The sequence below is a fragment of the Vitis riparia genome, chromosome 7, assembly GCF_004353265.1.
Source record: "Vitis riparia cultivar Riparia Gloire de Montpellier isolate 1030 chromosome 7, EGFV_Vit.rip_1.0, whole genome shotgun sequence".
Classification (NCBI taxonomy): domain Eukaryota; kingdom Viridiplantae; phylum Streptophyta; class Magnoliopsida; order Vitales; family Vitaceae; genus Vitis; species Vitis riparia.
The window spans coordinates 5,202,995-5,221,045 of NC_048437.1; the positions used below are offsets into that span (position 1 = coordinate 5,202,995).

An 18,051-nucleotide genomic window follows, 5' to 3' on the forward strand; every position below is an offset into this window, starting at 1 on the left:
ATTTTAAGTTTATAACTTATGTATCTATTGGCGCCGCCTCTGACCCACATGCATCCATGTAATTGGCATCTTTAGCTTTTACAATAATGAGGAAACGACGGTAGTAGGTAGAGTGAAAGGACAATAATAAAAGTTTAATCTACAGCTCTGCACACGGTTTTTAAAAGGAAAGTAGCAGTAGTAGTAAAGAGACCTTTTGGCCACAGTTTGGTAGCTTCAAATTGGGGTAACCGGATTGGATCTGAACATTTCAATTTTTGATCTTCTTCGCTCGTGCTTCCATGCGCTTAGCAGGAAACACCTCTCAACGAGTCGTGGTCCGACACGTGGTCTCGTATTGTAGCGAATTTGATGACGTATGAGTGATGTTTGGGTCGTATGGTTCTCAGGTTCCCTGTTCATGCAACAAAGTATCGTCACACCCCCGTCTTCATTCTAGCTGCAAGCGCTCGAACAAGCCTAAATGGTGTTGGATTTTTAATAAACTTTAAATTAAATACATATACTAATATGAAAATATATTATCTTTTAACTATTTAGATATTATATTTTAATGGTACAGATACTATTTTTAATTACATTATCTCGAATATGATGAATATATAGAATTTGAATTATTTTTTTAGGATTTTTATTTTGTAATTATCATTATATAAGTGCGTGAAAGCAACCTAAAACTTTTGATAAGAATCTCTAATAAAGCTTCGCGGAATAAATCAAAATTTGTACTAAAATTTCTTACAAAATTCAATCAACTTTTGGACTTTTAGTTTCTAAAGCAGGGAAAAGATAAAACAAAAAATCATGATCGGAGTATATATTTAAATGAGAAGCTTTTTATGATTATTATTATTTTTAATTTACCAAAAGAAATCCAAGACTGGTAGGTTTATTTAAGAGGAAAGAGGATATTATTTTTTATTTTTTATTTTTTAAAAATTTAATTCAGGTTGACCAGCTTGGGCATCCAAGTGACAACTTGCCTTACCATCAGACAAGAACGTGAAACCTAACTAGCAATGAGGGATTCCATTCGCTCACTCAAGCTTGACATGTTTTCTAGAAAATCATTAAAAAAGCAGGAAATACAGGCAATGGGAGATGAAGGAGATGCCATAATCCAATCATATTCCATTTCTTTAATGGCCAAAACAACGACTATTTTTGCATTATTTCTGCCCCGCAGCAAAAATCTTGGCCAAGAGCATGTGTACCCTTCTCATTATATTACTTTTCCTTCTCCTAAAGTTTTCTTTATGCTCTCATTAGCTGTCATTTGCTCACTTTGGATATCCCATGACCCTGATGAGCTTTTTAAGTCAATGCCCCCACGCTGGCCTCTCATATCCCTTTTGTGTAAGCTCTCGCACACCATGGCCCTGCTGTCCCCATTGACTCCTAACCCATGAAACACTCATTCATTTATTCCATTTTAACCCACATCACATCATTACTAATTATCGAATAATAATTTTAAAAAATATTTTTAATCTTTCTAATATTTGAAAATATTATCAAACAAGTTTTTAATTTCTCACCTAAAAAACAGTTAATTGGTAGTAAGATTTGGATGTCATATTCATTCATATTAATCTTAATTAAGAATTTAATCATCTAAAAATACATAATAAAACTTAATCCATCGACACAATGCACTCATCCTGATGTTTACGGCGGCGGCGTCTAATCATTTCCTTCCAGCTTTTCTTAGGAAGCAACCTAGTAAATAAATGAATCTTTTAAGAAATTATTCATGCATACCGGCTGTATTCCGTTGGAGTGAATCCCCTCCACGTGAAAATTGGATTCGGTTCTTAAAAGAGCTTAGTGTTTACACGACTTAACATTATTATCAAGGTAGTTCATCTTCATAGAAAACCGGCTTTGTAGTAAGTAGGCTTGTGTTGAATGCGGTACAGTGAGTTGGTGAAGCCCACAGGAGGCAGCCGTAGCGTGCGTGCTACGTTCTGGATATGCTCTTCAACTGCTTTAGCCAGCTGCCTCTCACTCTCTGTCTCTCTCTGGTTGTTTCTTACTTTCTTTTACATGGACCACGTTCCGGATTCAGATTTCAGGCTCTCTTAGTTTGTAACTCAAATTAAATCTGAAGACGACGAGGGGAGCAGTTACAATATGAAGAAAATTCGGAGGCGGCCATCGATTGAGTCAAGATCGACGTGTCTTTCAAACATCACTAACTCAGCCCATAAAATATGAATTTTTTTTGGCTGACACATGAGTCTACCTTAATTGGGCTCACGCCCTTTTCTTTATATACTCTTTTTACTCAACCCCTTTATGAGCAGCATCTCTGCGTCCTAATTTTCTTGTTTTCTGTATTGCCTAGAAAATGGGTCGATTCCCTCTTCTCGCTATAGCCATGTGGTCGCTTTCTCTTAGTGTATGTGTCTTCCCCGACACCGCATCCGCCCAACTCAAACAAAACTACTATGCCAACATCTGCCCCAATGTCGAAAACATCGTTAGAGGCGTTGTTAATACGAAATTTAAACAAACCTTTGTCACAGTTCCTGCAACTCTCCGTCTCTTCTTCCATGACTGCTTTGTCCAGGTAAATACTAGATTATAAATAGAAAGAAAGAGCATTCATTTTTTTGGATCAAATCCCAGTATGCTAGTTCGGTGTTGAATTAAAACTTTGTTGTTCGTGTGGTTTAAATATTCACAGGGTTGTGATGCTTCGGTTATAATTTCCTCCACCGGAAGCAACACAGCAGAGAAGGATCACCCTGATAATCTGTCCTTGGCTGGAGATGGATTCGACACGGTGATCAAAGCCAAAGCGGAAGTGGATAAAAACCCAACGTGCAGGAACAAGGTCTCATGTGCTGATATTCTCACCATGGCTACCCGAGATGTCATTGCTCTGGTTTGTTCTCTTAAATTTCATCGTACCCTAAGAAAATGCAGATGAGCTTCTATGGATATCTGTTAATGGTTTATTTGGGTGTGATCGTGATAATGCAGTCAGGTGGACCTTCATACGCAGTGGAGCTAGGAAGATTGGATGGGCTGAGCTCAACTTCTGCTAGCGTAAATGGAAAACTTCCTCAGCCAACCTTTAATTTAGATAAGCTCAACTCCTTGTTTGCCGCCAATGGCCTCAGTCAGACAGACATGATTGCTCTCTCAGGTATTTGCTTCTGTAATAACTCTCCAATCACACTGAGCCACTTTTTCTTTTTCGTACTATGAGCTGGCGTTGTTCGTGATCGTGTTGCTGAGCACCACCACACACAGTATGGTCCGTCCACTGAACGGGTCCTCTGTTTTTATTGCAGCGGCCCACACCCTTGGATTCTCCCACTGCAGCAAGTTCGCTAACAGGATATACAATTTCAGCCGTGCAAATCCAGTGGATCCCACGCTAGACAAGACGTATGCGGCCCAGCTTCAATCGATGTGCCCCAAGAATGTGGACCCAAGGATAGCCATCGATATGGACCCAACCACTCCCAAAAAATTCGACAATGTCTACTACCAAAACCTGCAGCAGGGAAAGGGTCTCTTCACCTCCGACGAGGTCTTGTTCACGGACTCAAGGTCCAAGCCCACTGTTAACACTTGGGCCTCCAGCTCAACAGCCTTCCAGACAGCCTTTGTCCAGGCCATTACCAAGTTGGGCCGAGTCGGAGTCAAGACCGGGAAAAATGGCAATATCCGCCGTGATTGTTCTGTGTTTAATTAGAGGAAAAGCACGGGATCGAGCTTACTTGTAATCTAAAGATTAAATTTTGTAATAATTTTGGTGGGTCTATGTATGGAATAAGGGTCAAATGCACTAGATCACCAAATCACATGAGAAAAAATAAGTCCATGTGAATGTTGGATCTTGCTTTGGATTTTCTTATAAAAAAAATGTTACATTTAAGTGGCTGTTTCCTCTTTTCTCAATCTTGTCACTACCTCATGGTTCACTCTTGGGTTCATTAAAATTATCATTAACGTTAGCAAGGTAAGTCCAAAAACGGGTATACGTATTACTGTTGTTATCGTCGTTAGCAATACAGATGACAGCATTGGAAGAAAAACGAAGGCAGGTGAGGTGAGGTCTTTGATCAAATAATTAAAGTTGAATCCAACGTGTCTTTGACACGACTTCGATGGAGAAATGATTAGTATCAGCAGTTGATAAGGACTATTACACATTCCGATCAAAACATGTCGTGTCTTGGAATTGAATTGCTTGATTTACAAAAATATCCTGATCCTTAAATACCTACCGTGTTCAAAACCTGTTCTAGCCCCATTTTGATTCAGACCACGTGAATTAGATTGATCCTCCCATCATGATTGACGATGTTCGGTTCTACATTCAATGATTATGTCACCCTCATCTGATCGACATGTGACTCCAATACAAACCAATTCTTATTTTGGGTATCATCATGTCCTTGATCAAGTAAGTAATTCAGCTTTTAACATGATTAAGCCGATGTACTCAAATTCACAAATCATATTTTAGTGTTGCCGACACATCAAATTAGATCATCATCACCACCGAGAACCCTCCAACAGCATAGAAATATATAATCTCTTAATTTTATATAGAGATAGCTGATCCAATCATTTTCTCCAAGTCCAACCCTATCCGATAGTTCGTCTTCCACGGGTTTTGATATTGGAAAAAGCTGTACATATCGACATCTTTCATTAATGTTTTATAGTAAAGGACATAGTTGAGTTGTAGTACACAGAGACATTAGACCAATGGTTTACATCAGTAGGAGTCGTGCAACCAAAAACACCAGAGCACTCAAATTTGTCAAACATAATAAACACATATCATTGTCAAATGTCACATAATTTGACAGAAGGCAAGTGTAATCGCCCCATAAATGATCTGCGTAAAGATTGAACTTAATCAAAATCGCATGTATTCTTAGTGTGGCAACCCACTAAGCTTGGTTAATTTACACCTTGTAAGCAGGGCATGGCCACAACATTAATAGAATTTCTATCTTGTGAAGCCGGGCAAGGGCGTGATACTCGGTCAATACATTACTTGTGAAGCAAGTCAGGCTCAAGGAAAATCAACATGGAAGAAGAACCATACATATGCGCAAGTGATGATTTCTAACCGCTTTCATAATTGATATTGAAGTTTTGATAAGAGATGTCAAAGATACAAGCTCCATGTAGCAAAGAAAAAGCTGGTCAGAAGCTAAACCCCTTTTTGCTGAGAAGTTTGATGCAAGTATTATAATTTTGAGCCAAGATTCAAGACCTCTGAAAGATTTTCTACCATACCATGATAATCAAATCGACCTAACTACTTTAGGGTCACAATCTCTGTAAGGATGCCATTACACAAAAGAAAAACAGGGTGGTTAAGGAGTGGAGAGACCGATCAAGTTCTCTTACCTGGTTTATCAAGACCTGCAGCAATGCACTCCATGGGAGCCTGTTGATTCACAACATATTTAGTGCCAATCAGAAACTTTGTTATAAGTTAGAAAGCTAAATCTAATATGTCAAAGGAAGATATATTAAATTAATATTACATATATGGCAGAGATATCATTATCCTTTTCTTCAGGCTAATGTCAATCCACAACCAGAGAGTTTTTCACCCCAGAACCTATGCTTTCCTTTTTCTCTCTTCTTTTTTTATTTTTTTCTCCTTATTTATAGGTGCACAAACTTCGTTCATACTGCATAGGAACAGATGATATGTTGCAAATATATTTCAAACATTACTAGAAAATTTGAACAGCTGATTAAGATCCATTGTTTCAAATGACAACCATTGGCAAACTGAGCATAAGTACTTAAATAAAAATTTAAAACTGCTGTTTCAAGAAGTGTTTCTTACATTTTTCTCAAGCCCTTTGCTACAAAGTGTGGTTTAAAGAGCTTTTTAAAAATTTAAAACTCTATGCTCAGAACACTTAGGAAAACAAGTGCGTTATAACAAATTGCTCGAGTGTTAAAGAGCTTTTGGAATTTCTTTAAATCACACTTCTTAGCAACAGTTTCAGAATAATTTCAGAATTTCTTTCAACGGCATTTCATAACAGCAGTTTAAAGGCGTACTTTCAGAAGTTCTTCTGAACGCCAACCTGTAACAACAGAAAATAACTTATATATATATATCGAAAAAGTGGATTTAAATGAAAGCCAAACTGTTTTAAGCAGCAGCTTTATTGAAATCACACTTAAATGAGAAACAAAAATTGAAAAATTGGTTTCATACCCAAGATAATTGAGCTCTCATGTTTTTGAGAAAAGAAAAGGGCACTTTGGACAAAAAAATCTACAACTTAACCTGAGAGTTCAATGCTGATTCCCAAGTAGACCTATTTCCATTTCTACATCATAAATTTCCATCTTGAACTCAAAATGAACAGTAAAGTCATAGTTACCAAAATGTATGAAGGAGCATGAAAAGTTCTATCTGAACATATCATCACATCAAATAGGGATAGTTGAAACTTGAACCAGTAAAGCATATAAGCAACAAACCATCATGCTTAGATCATATCATCTGGCTATTCCATCAAGAATAAAAACTGGAAGCTTTAGAAATGAATGACCATTTGCTGGCACAGTACAGAGCAATGAATATACTAGAAACATTATTTACAAGCAAAAAATAGGACATGCATTTCAGTCAGCTGAAATTATAGATTTCCAATGCTGAGGGTGGTGTTCTGGAAACTGGTACAAGGAAGAACTGACTCCTAATGACCACAAACCTTATAAGAGCCATACTTTTGACATCTTCTCATTGGAAAACAAAGGTGGCATAAAGCAGCGGGACCAGTGAAAGTGACTCATAAATCCTGGGTTGCGTTTTTCTTTAAATCAGCATGGTGCCTGGGCATTAACATTATAATCCTATTTGTCTCATACCAAAAAAAAGGGTAAATATAACCATAAAAAATTAGAAACATGCAGAGAAGGAACCACAAACAAACATGATAAATTCCTTTGTTCATCAGCTTAACAACTATGCTAGTTAAGTTGATTGATGATAGCTGGTCTTTCATGATTAGAGTATCTAATAACACCACCTAATAAATAACCTCATTTCTGTTTTCTAAAAAATATGTAATATTTTTTTTATAATAAGGAAATAGAAAGGAGCAAGCCCCATGAGCACAAAGAGGATCCTATTTTGTGGAGCTATAGGAAGGGGAACCACATGAAAACAGTTCCAGTAAATCTAGAAAAGAAACACCTGCTGAAATCCCTACTGAATCCAAAAATATATCAATAGTAAGACCCTATAGACTATAGTTAAGTCTCTCCACAAAGAGCATTGCACCATTTAAAAAATCCTCCAACATGCTCCTTGCTAAGACGCCAAAATGTAGAATTTGAGTGTACCCAAAAAACCTTGCAAACCCAATGCATAGTAGGACAACTCTCCTTGATCCCAAGCTAGAAACCCTACCATTACTCCTAGCCATTTCCCCCTCTTCCAGGGCCCAATGTTCTAATTAATATAGAATAATAATACCATGGGAATGGTCTCCAAAATGTGCTCCTCAATATCCCAAGAACCAGTTAGTACTTGCACCCTTGAGACTCATTTCAACGATGAAATTTGCTTAAAATTATTGAAAAGGTGTAAGATCATTGGAATAGCTTCCAAGCTTGTTATTTATTCATGCTTTAATTATTAATATGCCAATCAAGAAAAGAAGGGAGAAAAGCAGCACCCAATCAGAATAAGAATCCCGTGGCTTGCTTTCAGTGCCAATGAGTGTCATACTTCCTCTGCACTCAGAAGTCTTATTTGAAGGATAGGCATCAGAGCTCCAGACAGGTGTATCACATCTAGTTGTCCACCCATTTCAGTATGTTTCATTTCCAGAGTAAGATGATAGATAAATGACATGAAAGCCTTGAAGAATTTTTTCGAATCAATATTTTATCCTACTGCCAGACTGCAGGCCTGCCTTATTTCCAACTACATAGGGTTGCAAGGAACACAAATGAGCAAGCAAATTTCAAGAATGATAATAATCAAAAAACAAACTTTACACAAAACCAAATGGCACCAGTGAAAAATCAACAAAACATGAGAAAGTGGTACCTCTGAAATCAACCATAAACAAATTTGTACAGCAGTGGGTATTGACAAGTCCAGCCAAGAGAATATGTTGAAAGATTGTACGTTTGCCAGAGAACGCATTAAAAGATAGAACCTTCACTTGTATTGACTCAGGCCAAAAACAAAGAGCTTCATGCCCATTTCACACTCTATTGATCAAGGGACCAGCCTTTTTAGACAGCGTTGACGCAAGTCCATTTTGATCGCATAGCTGATGACTGCTGGAAAGAAAGTGCAGAAACACACATGCACACTTGCACACAAATGCACATCATTATGATTCATAACAGATGACCACCATGCAGTGAGAGAGCACATGTGTGCAGGGGGAAGGGGAGTAAGAAAGCATCAAAACCATAAATAGTTGAACAACATTATGTCAAAATGAAAAATTTATTCAACCTCACTAAAAATTCAACAACTGTAAGTCTTGCAACCCTATAAATAAGTTTTATTTAACAAAATTATAAAATGAAAAAACTATAGATATGAGTTCAAGAAGTCTACAAAGCTATTTATAATGGCCAGCTTCTGTTGATGTGTTTATCTTATACCACTGACGGTATACCATCCTGGGAATAATTGGCGCTGAGATTTATTTACAACCTAATCACCTTGTTCCAAAACTTCCCATCGCTTCTACTTCTTATGTACTTCAGCAATGCTTGGAAAACTGGGAGGTCAAGATAAATGTTAGAGTTGGATTTTAGAATGACAATAACATGTCATCACTTCGAAAGACAAACCTGAAATTATGGTCACATTAAAACCATCAGTTTCAGTTATTCTCCTGATGCGCGCAAGCAAACTTTCTCAAGTTTTACTGGCCAATCTTCCCCTAGTATATATGGATTTAACTCCATTGCAACACGAAAATCCAAGATGGATGCAGGAATGGATCCAGCTGGTTTTTGTACATACCTCACAGGCCACATCCCTTTTGGACCAGGTACAACATGACCGTGTTTTTGGCTTAGATGCTTCTGTCCAGACCTTGAACTGGCTAATTCCAGACAGGGTTTTATCAATCTCTTCAGGAAAACATCCAGCCCGTTGTTCAAAAGGCTAATGCAATCCCCTGAGATCTTAAATCCCTCCATCTCCAATTTCTGTTCCAACCTATTCCTCAGAGAATGGGTATCAGGTAGCTCACCCATGATCTGACAAGACTCAATTTGGAAAGCAGACGGTGCTTCATTACACAGCACTTTTCTTGTCACTTTTGTAGTCTTTGGGATGCCAAGAGGAGCTGTAACAGGGCTCCTACTGTGGATTCCTGGGCTTCTAGCGGCCTGCTCAACCTCTTCCCCATCTTCTACTGAATTCACTTCACCCGGGGGTCTGCTGCCCAAGGAAAGCAGCTCAGTAGCACTTTGCTGTTCTTGAATTTTAGGCACTGTATCTTCACATACAACACTATGATTCTTCCCATGTGGTCCAAGAGGGCTTGGACGGTCCCTGAACTTGCGGTCTCGAAGACTTGGAGTTCTTCCCTTTCGAGGGGATTGAGGAAACACATCTCTGCATATTGACTGAAGACTACTCCTTTGATACCCATTTGCTACTTTAACATTTAAAGAACCTTCTGTTTTGCTCTGTTTAGGTGGGGGACTCTTGGAAAGGCATGCATTTTTTATAATGGATCCAATGAGTTGATTATGAAGTAACACATTCTCTCTTCCTATTGTGTCTATACAGAGTTTATTAAACTCGTTTTTACTAAGTTTGAGACTTAAATATTTGGTAAGGAGATCAAAGTATTTCTCTGCTTTCGCACGCCCTAGCTTCTTTTCAATCTGGATTTTCAGCTCCAAAGTGTGTATCCGGGAAAAGTTCCGACCAACCAGCATTTTGATTTCCGGTACTCCTCACTATCATCAAAATCAAATCCCCCACCCAATTGCAAGAAATTCCATAAGCTTCAAACCATTTCTCAATTCAAACTGAAAACCCTAATTTCGTCGGTCTAAATTGGTAGGTCCGACATCAGCTTGGAAAAGTCAGCAATGGATGCTGATAGAATGCCCATCACGAAAATTCTGGAACAAAAAAAAAAAAAAAAAAAACCCAGACAATAATTCAGCTCAAATCACATCTCACAAGCCCATTACACTCAAAAGCAACTAGCCGATTCTTTCAATTGCCAACCAAAAACAAACCGAACTATTCCATTAGAAAAAGAAGAAAAACCCCAAAATCTTCATCGCCCAAGACTCCAAATTCAGGAAAACAAACACAGGAAAAGAACAATAACAACTTCAAGAACTAACCTCAACCCAAAACAAAGCAACCCCTTTTCGGATTTGATCAGAAAACAAGAACCCGGGACAGAAATTCAGACAAGGAAACATGCAAAGCAACTGAATTAATACAGAAAAGAAAACGCACCTGCGACAATGAAGGGGCGGGTTATGTCGAATTCACTTAAGCTGCACATGATATTCCCTATAGATTGTTGCTTCGCTGGTTGGTTGATTAGCTACAGTCAGAGAGGACGAAGAGAGAGGTTAGGGCTTTTAGTCCAGACTCCGAGTAGGACTGGGGTTTCGGAAGCTTCTTTGAGGCATGGACTGATTGGGGTTGGGTCAAGGTCAAACGACACGTGCGTTTAAGGGAGGTGTGAGGTACTACTAAGGTTTTGAAGTTGGTGGCCTCCAATCATACTCCAGTTTTTAGTTGAAGTCTCTCACTCTCGCTCCTTCCCTCGTGGTCGCCTCTTCGGCCCACCAAATTTTGCATTTCTGCAAAAGAAAAGAAGAAAAAATCTACTGTTACACTTTCTACGAATGTCAACGGGTCGGATTGAAATTTGGGCCAATCCGGTATATTATGGGTTGGGGGATTTGGGAAGTGATTAAGATGGTGCTTGTTTTTTTTAATTTAATTTTAAATAAAAATTAAAATTAAATAGTATTTACTAGGGTTGAATATTAAGTTATTTATTTTTATAATATTTTATTTCTATTAAAATTTTAAAAAAGTAAAAAAAAAAAAAAAAAAAAAAAAAAAAACTACTATTTACTAGTTTTCATTTAGAAAGATAAAATATTTTGACTTTTTTTATTTAGCTAAAAATTTATAATAAATGACCAAAAATTAGAAAAATGAATAATTTAAAGTCTAAAAGTAAATTACTTTTAGCAAAAAACTAAAAAAATCAAACACCTTCTAAATGTCATCCTAAAGCTTTGTTTGTTTGTTTTTTTTTTTTTTTTTATCAACAAAAAAAGGGGATTACCAAGAGGGTGTTTAAAAAAAACTTGATACTTATTACTTAATGAATTAAGTAGACTTTAAGTTAAACTATACTTAAGTTGTTAATTTAAAATTTATTACTTAATTCTTACCTTAAGTATTAAAGTTATTTGATAAAATTAACTTAAAACATATTTTAAATCATCAAATTGACATATTGTTCTTATAAATTATAATTAGGGCAAATAAGGATAAGTAACAGTAGAAGTCGTAAATTAGTAAAGGATATTGTGGAGATAATTATGACAATAAAGATAAAAAAATTAAAAATGAAGATGTAGGCTTAAGAATAAGTTAATTATTTTTATTTATTACTAAAGCATTTTAGTAAGTTATTTACCAAACATACTTAATTTACTTAATAACATAAATTAAGTTATTAAGTTAGTTTATCAAACATCCACCAAGTATTTATTTTAAAGAATAATTTAAGTGGTTTATCTAAACACCCACCAAATTAAAAATAAAAATAAAAATAACCTTATACAAATGAAACAACATGTGATGGCCTATCAAAATTCAAATCATGTATGAGAAAGAGCTCAAAAAGTGGGCAAATATCATAATCCAATCTGATAATCAGCATTCCTTAAAAAATATTTTCAAGACAAGGACCCAAGATAAGAATTCTCGTAGTTGACACTTGTAAAACACAAGATCATTGGAAGCTTAAACTAGGTTATCTTAGGCTTCAAGTTTGAACATTTTACCCATACTCTTACTCAGAATAACTTACCAAAACAATCAAACTCAAATTCACCTAAAATAAAAACTTTCTTCTATGCAATAAATTATTAACTAATCCAACCTATGAATAAATAAGATTAAACGATTTGTGATCTCTAAATTATATTTAGACCCTTTTTAGGCATCATAGAAGAAATCTAGATGAGAAAACATACCAAATAAGCCCAAATGTTAGGTCAATATATATGATTCATGAGATAAATTTGTGCTTTTGAATTTGCATACTTTGGGGTGTGATGTTCTAGCATAAATATGAGAAGGTCTCTCAAGAAAAATTTGCATAAAGAAGGTCAAAACTCACCCTCATCATTATCGTGTGACTATTTGCATAACGAGGGATGGACATTGTTGCCCATTACCTATGGCACCTACCTAGAAGTGTCTCATCTTTGCCTACATTATCTGATGATCAAGTCTCTTGTAACTCTTTCATTTCCTAAGCATTATTTTGATGAAGTAAATACCATGGCTCAATATAACAAACGCATCTAGACTTGGCTCTTTTGCAAAGGCGATTTGGTACTCCAACTTGTAATCTAAAACACTAAAAAATAGTTGAAGTCAAGAAGTTTTACCTAATTGGAAAGATCCTTATAGATTGTCATGACCAAAAAAGAAAGGTACTTATCACTTAGAAGATTTGGACGACAGGAGTGTACCTTACTCATGGTTTGAGAAAGCATTATCTTTGATATATCCTATTAGAATCCAATGAATTCGAAAAACTAGTGTATTAATTTAGTAATAAGGACTTAGGTGTTTTTTTTTTTTTTACCTTTTTACTTATAGTAATTTGCTTTCAAATTTCAAATTATTATTATTATTATTATTATTATTTGTTAACTTATTACTTATTTGTTAAATGTTTTTATTGAATAGAGAAAACCAAAATATTTGGTTTTTTCTAAACGCTAAAAGTAATCTATTGGATTTTTTTTTTTTTTTACTTCTTAATACTTAATAAAAATACAATATTAAAAAAAACTTAATTATTAACACTATTAAGCACTATTTAGTTTTAAGTTATATTTATAATTAAGTTTTTTTTAAAAAAAAATAAACAAACAAACAAACATCACCTTGGCTTGTGTAGGAGGGCTAAAGATGGCTCGTAAAACCCCTTCTATTAATTTAAACTTAAAAGCATAATCAAACTGTTTAACATATTATTGTTTCTTGTCACTCCTCCTATAGATTCTTCACTTTCATGTTTGTATCCTTAAATCATATCAAATTAATCAAATATGATGGAGGATTTCTCTTCACAACCCATATTTGATTGCTAAAAAAATAAAATGGAAAAGAATAGAAAATAAAAGAAAACCTAAAACTTTATTGAAGAATTTCAAGAGGATAGGTCTATTTCTTTCCCCATGTTCCATATCCCATAACCCCATATCTACATATATAACACCTAACCCTAAAAGAGACATGTGACATCTTTTGATTGGTCACTTATATAAAAAAAAATTACTTAAAAATCACTAAAAATAATAATAAAATTATAATTTTCAAATGAATAAGGCCTATTGTTGGAAAAGTACCAAAACTTGCAACATTCGAAGGATTGTAGTCAATTTTAAATTAGACCAAGCACCTGTCAAAAATTTTGGCATGGAAATAGAAAAACTCATAACCATCGTGATTTAAGTTAAAGTATGGTAATTTATACTTTTTGTAATGTATAAATCATATATTTTGGCTCCAATCACACAATCCAATAGTCTTTGACTCGTTACATTTATAAGGTCATCATACCGACATTGACACTTGTCCGACCCATCATATTTCTTAAATCTCTTTGATTACATGTTTTAAAGGAACTAAGATCATTTACATATACATGAATTTCAATGTTTCTAAAGTTTTTCAGTGTGTTGAAGGTACTTATGGTGTTTCTAAATAAAAACAATGCAAAACAAGAATGAAAGTAGAATTGCAAGATAGGAAGAAATTCATTAAAGCTACAATTAAAAAAAAATAAAAATAAAAAGGGCACTGGCCCATTTTTAAATGAAAACAAGAAAGCGAAACAAAAATATCATAGTCAACATCATGCTTACTCTATGTCAATTGAGTTATCCTCATTGACCAATATTAGTAGTCAACGGATAAGAAAATGGTAAGTTCTAATTGATAGTTTCATTACCAACAAGAGAATTGACACTTCTCATTTGTGTTGACACTACAAGAAAATGTACTTTTCATGACAAAAATTTAAGAGTGAATTCTACTTTTGTCGCTAAAAGTAACTTTTACGGATGAAATTTTAGATGTTGTCAATAATGCTAATTTTCTACAAACTTTTCCTAACGAATTTGAAATTTTTGTCGTTGAAGGATGTGGCGGGAAAATTTGGCACTTTTTTTTTTTGCGCAAACACTTTTGTGACGAAAATAAACTATTTCCCTACGAAAATATTTATCACTAATTATAATTTTTTATGATGAAAATAATTTCCTCACTAAAAGTTACAAATTTTTTTTCTATTTTTGCTTACAAAATGGTTTCATCCGTAATTATATTATTTCCTGACAAATTGAGTAATTTTGTCACCAAAATAATGTTATTAAATTGTGATATTAATAAAGAATATTAATAAATAAGTAGATGATTTATACTATGAAATAATATAATATATATTTGTTGACACTTAATATTTATACTATAATAATTTATTTATATAAATAATAATAAAAATTAAGGATCCATAAAATTAAATACTATAATGTAGATTTATTTAAATTTAAATGTTCTATTATGCAATAATAGTATTGTTATGAAATAACAAAAATGTAAATTATTTAAGCAATTAATATTTATAGTGTAATATGTTATTGATATTTATATAAATATAAATAATAACAATAGATAATCCAAGATATGTAAGATTACATCCTATTATATAAATTTATATAAATTTCAATATTATTATATGGTGCTACACATACATAAATACTACTAAATGATTTTTATTATATTAGATAAAAGTTATCAATACAAGTCCAATGTAGTATTAAATTTATTTTAGCTATGAATAAGTTATAGTCCTCTAATTTGTTCTCATTCAAAATCATACCTTATTCACTCAAGTAGTAAATTTATACTAACATTTAGTTACCTAGTTTAAATTAATAGATTTTTCTTTTAATTATTACTTGGTTTTTAAATAATTGGTCAGAATTAAATTTCTCAAATAAATTGTTTAGTGTCTATAAAAACATTCTACCTACATAAAATTCCAAATATTATTTATGTGTACGAATATATCATATATTATTAATAAATAAATAAATAAATAAAATTTAAATATTATATGATATAATATATTGCAAGTACTATATGTGTAGCTCTATTTTCATATTTACAAAATAAAAAATGTCTAATATATATAGCACATGTGAAATTCTATATAAATATAAAGTTTTTTTTAAAGTTTTCAACCACATCTTTATTAATAATTGGTTATTTTATTTTTTATTGATCAATTATATATTTATTATTTTTAATTATTAATGACTAATTTATCAAAATTGATTAGCTATTAAGAATAAAATCTTAAATTATACCGCAAAATAGTAACTTCTATGGCTACTAACTTGTAACTGAGTTTTTATACTTGTATGCATTTTTAATCAAATATTTAAAACAAATATAGTTATAAAAATAATTGAAATATATCATAAATTATTATATGATTTATATTTATAGTGTTTCATTATGTTTGATGTTTTTGTTTGGAATAGATGAGAAAGGGAAAGAAAAAAAATGATGTAGAATCCTAATTTCATTTTGATCATTATTTTATTAATGTCAATATGAGTATTACACTTTGTAGGGAATTAAACCGAATTCCCAACCCGTGAGAAACAAAAATTAGAGAAAACACACGCCAAAGAAAAACAATCACACGCACAAGACAGTATTTACGTGATTCGACAATTTGCTTACATCCACGGAGTTGCAGGGATATCACTATTATCAGGGAAGAATACAGAGTACAACCTAGTGGCTACAATATTCTCTCTATATATATAACACGACAACCCCACCATACTAAAAAACCCTAATTACAAAAGGTGGTTCCACAATGGGCTAAACGGGCCCAACAAGCTTCAATAAATCTCCCATTAAAAAGCCATGCAATATTATTCGGGTCGGGTCGTCAAACCGGATCAAACAAAAAAATTAGGCTCCACAAATCCCAACAAATCTCCCACTTGGAGACTAGTCCAATCACCAACATCAAACCGCTATCCTCCAAGAAACAATCCCTCATCCCTACAACTCATCCTCTTGTTCTCAAGCTAAAAGACCAATTAAAGTTGTGCACAACTTCAACTTCTCAATAGTGACACCCTTAGTCAACATGTCTGCAAGCTTCTTAGATTCACAAATCTTCTCAAGTATTACCAATTTATCCTCAACAAGATAACGGATAAAGTGGTATTTTATTTGTATATGTTTCGACTTTGAATGAAAAGCCGAATTTTTGGCAAGAAAAATTGCACTCTGACTGTCACTGTGTAGAATGCCCATCTCCTGCTTCTTACCCAATTCATCTAAGAAACCATGTAGCCAAATCATCTCCTTTCCAACTTCAATGGTTGCAACATACTCAGTTTCTGTAGTAGACAAAGTAACAATCTTCTGTAGATTTGAAGTCCATGATATAGTTGTACCACCTAGAGTAAAAACAAACCCAGTAGTACTCTTTCTACTATCAATATCACTCGCAAAATCAGCATCTACATAACCCTGCAGTTTCAAACTTGCACCTGTGAAGCAAAGACATGTATCTAATGAACCCTTCAGATATCTTAAAATCCACTTGACTGCCTCTCAATGCTGCTTTCCAGGCCTACTCATGAATCTGCTCACAACTCCCACTGCATGTGCAATGTCTAGTCTTGTACACACCATAGCATACATCAAGCTGCCAATAGTTGAGGCATAGGGCACCTTGCTCATATGGTCCCTTTCTTCTTCTGTCTTCGGTGACTATTCTTTGCTTAGTTTGAAATGACTACCCAAGGGTATGCTCACTGGTTTAGCTTCATTCATGTTGAACCTACTGAGAACTTTCTTCACATACTCTGACTGTGAAAGCTTTAATGTACCATTAGCCTTGTCTCTAATGGTTCTCATACCAAGGATTTGCTTTGCAGCTCCCAAATCCTTCATTGCAAACTGTTTGGACAATTGCTTCTTCAGATTATTAATCTTCTCAATGTCAGACCCTACAATAAGCATATCATCCACATACAACAGTAATATGATGTAAGAATTGTCAAAGGACCTAACATAGCAACAGTGATTAGCTTCACATCTCTTGAACCCAATTCTATGCATAAAATTGTCAAATTTCTTGTACCATTGTCTAGGAGCTTATTTAAGATCATATAAGCTCTTTCTCAATTTGCAGACTAGATTATCTTGTCCCTGAACAATGAACCCTTCTGGCTGAATCATGTAAAGGTCTTCCTCTAAGTCACCATGAAGGAATGTTGTCTTCACATCTAACTGCTCAAAATGTAAGTTTTCTGCAGCCACCATTCCAAGTACAAATCTAATTGTTGACATCTTCACAACTAGAGAAAATATCTCTGTGTAGTCAATGCCCTCCTTCTGCTGGAACCCTTTAACAACTAATCTGGCCTTGTAACATTTGCTACCATCATGTTCATTCTTTATTCTGTATACCCACTTGTTGTGCAAAGCCTTCTTTCTTATTGGCAATTCAGTCAGTTCCCATGTCTGATTCCCCAACAGGGAATCCATCTCATCCTTCATGGCTAACTCCCACTTGCTTGAATTCTCATCTTGCAAGGCTTCATCATAACACTCTAGCTCACCACCATCAGTCAACAGGAGATAATTTAAAACATGTGAATAACGCTGCGGAGGTCTAATGTTCCTGAAAGATCTGCGAACTTCAGCTACAGGTGTACTCAAATTTACCTATG

The 18,051-nt window shown here is 34.4% G+C and overlaps 2 protein-coding genes across 5 annotated transcripts; one reads left to right on the plus strand and one right to left on the minus strand.

Moving 5' to 3' along the window:
- The first annotated feature begins 2,085 nt into the window (after positions 1 to 2,085).
- On the plus strand, positions 2,086 to 3,898 carry LOC117918591 (peroxidase 73). The gene is made up of 4 exons (XM_034835345.1): positions 2,086 to 2,572; positions 2,690 to 2,890; positions 2,989 to 3,154; positions 3,303 to 3,898. The coding sequence occupies exons 1-4, from the start codon at positions 2,351 to 2,353 to the stop codon at positions 3,707 to 3,709; spliced, it is 996 nt and encodes a 331-aa protein (XP_034691236.1). The 5' UTR covers positions 2,086 to 2,350; the 3' UTR covers positions 3,710 to 3,898.
- Positions 3,899 to 4,087: 189 nt separating this feature from the next.
- Positions 4,088 to 10,746, minus strand: LOC117918590. Of its 4 annotated transcripts, none has more exons than XR_004651894.1 (3): positions 10,472 to 10,745; positions 8,066 to 10,122; positions 4,088 to 5,425 (listed from the first exon to the last, which is right to left on the minus strand). XR_004651894.1 is itself a non-coding variant. In XM_034835344.1 (3 exons), exon 2 carries the CDS (start codon positions 9,931 to 9,933, stop codon positions 8,866 to 8,868), a length of 1,068 nt encoding a protein of 355 aa, XP_034691235.1. In that variant the 5' UTR covers positions 9,934 to 10,122; positions 10,472 to 10,746; the 3' UTR covers positions 4,088 to 8,756; positions 8,830 to 8,865. The 4 variants fall into 4 exon arrangements, 1 of the variants encoding a protein (XP_034691235.1); XR_004651892.1 differs by having other exon boundaries at positions 4,088 to 7,939; XR_004651893.1 differs by having other exon boundaries at positions 7,689 to 10,122.
- Between the last annotated feature and the right edge of the window lie 7,305 nt (positions 10,747 to 18,051).

Bases quoted from the DNA above. Each gene is read 5' to 3' on its own strand.
- LOC117918590 (XM_034835344.1), bottom strand. From the start codon at position 9,933: ATGCTGGTTGGTCGGAACTTTTCCCGGATACACACTTTGGAGCTGAAA.
- LOC117918591 (XM_034835345.1), top strand. From the start codon at position 2,351: ATGGGTCGATTCCCTCTTCTCGCTATAGCCATGTGGTCGCTTTCTCTT. The intron at 2,573-2,689 runs GTAAATACTAGA...AAATATTCACAG, and splicing joins TCCATGACTGCTTTGTCCAG to GGTTGTGATGCTTCGGTTAT. The intron at 3,155-3,302 runs GTATTTGCTTCT...TTTTTATTGCAG, and splicing joins AGACATGATTGCTCTCTCAG to CGGCCCACACCCTTGGATTC.